The sequence below is a fragment of the Leptonychotes weddellii genome, unplaced genomic scaffold (genome assembly GCF_054177405.1).
Source record: "Leptonychotes weddellii isolate Sample4059 unplaced genomic scaffold, ASM5417740v2 HiC_scaffold_42442, whole genome shotgun sequence".
NCBI lineage: Eukaryota > Metazoa > Chordata > Mammalia > Carnivora > Phocidae > Leptonychotes > Leptonychotes weddellii.
In genome coordinates this window covers 1-896 of record NW_028009060.1, presented here as the reverse complement: position 1 = coordinate 896, position 896 = coordinate 1, and the positions used below count along the sequence as shown (strand labels likewise).

Here is an 896-nt window from a genome sequence, read left to right as displayed (position 1 = left end):
ACCTATAAATAAAAAGTGAAATGCCAGAGTTGCCATCAGATTTAGATTTATACAGGATTCAGATGAAAAACATGACTGAAGTCAGCATGTTTATATTGATGGGCTTCACAGATGATTTTGAGGTGCGGGTCTTCCTATTTTTTCTATTTCTAGCAATCTATCTTTTTACTCTGTTAGGAAATTTGGGACTGGTTATATTGGTCATTGGGGATTCTAGGCTCCACAACCCCATGTACTATTTTCTGAGCGTGTTATCATTCCTGGATGCCTGCTATTCTTCAGTTGTCACTCCAAAAATGTTAGTCAATTTCCTAGCAGAGGATAAAGGCATTTCCTATCTTGGATGTGCAGCCCAGATGTTTCTCTTGGTTACTTTTGGGACCACAGAAAGCTTTCTCTTGGCTGCCATGGCTTATGATCGCTACGTAGCAATCTACAACCCTCTCCTCTATTCCGTGAGCATGTCACCCAGAGTCTATGTGCCACTCATCGTTGCTTCCTATGTCGGTGGCATTTTGGATGCTTCTGTACACACAGTGGCCACGTTCGGCTTATCCTTCTGTGCATCCAATGAAATTAGGCATGTCTTTTGTGACATCCCTCCACTACTTGCCATTTCTTGTTCTGACACCCACACAAACCAGCAGCTGCTCTTCTACTTCGTGGGAGCTATTGAGATAGTCACTATCCTGATAGTCCTGATCTCCTATGGCTTCATTGTGTTGGCCATTCTGAACATGCATTCTGCTGAGGGGAGGCGGAAAGTCTTTTCTACGTGTGGTTCTCACCTAACTGGAGTGTCAATTTTTCATGGTACAGTCCTCTTCATGTATGTGAGGCCAAGTTCCAGCTATGCTCTGGACCATGACATGATAGTGTCAATATTTTACACGGTT

The 896-nt window shown here is 43.2% G+C and overlaps 1 protein-coding gene across 1 annotated transcript; it reads left to right on the top strand.

Moving 5' to 3' along the window:
* Nucleotides 1-20: 20 nt before the first annotated feature.
* On the top strand, nt 21-893 carry LOC102733834 (olfactory receptor 5T1-like; the record flags this gene model as incomplete). The annotated part of the gene is made up of 1 exon (XM_006728572.3): nt 21-893. A coding segment is annotated over exon 1 (873 nt), but the record flags the coding sequence as incomplete, so codon positions are not given.
* Nucleotides 894-896: the final 3 nt, after the last annotated feature.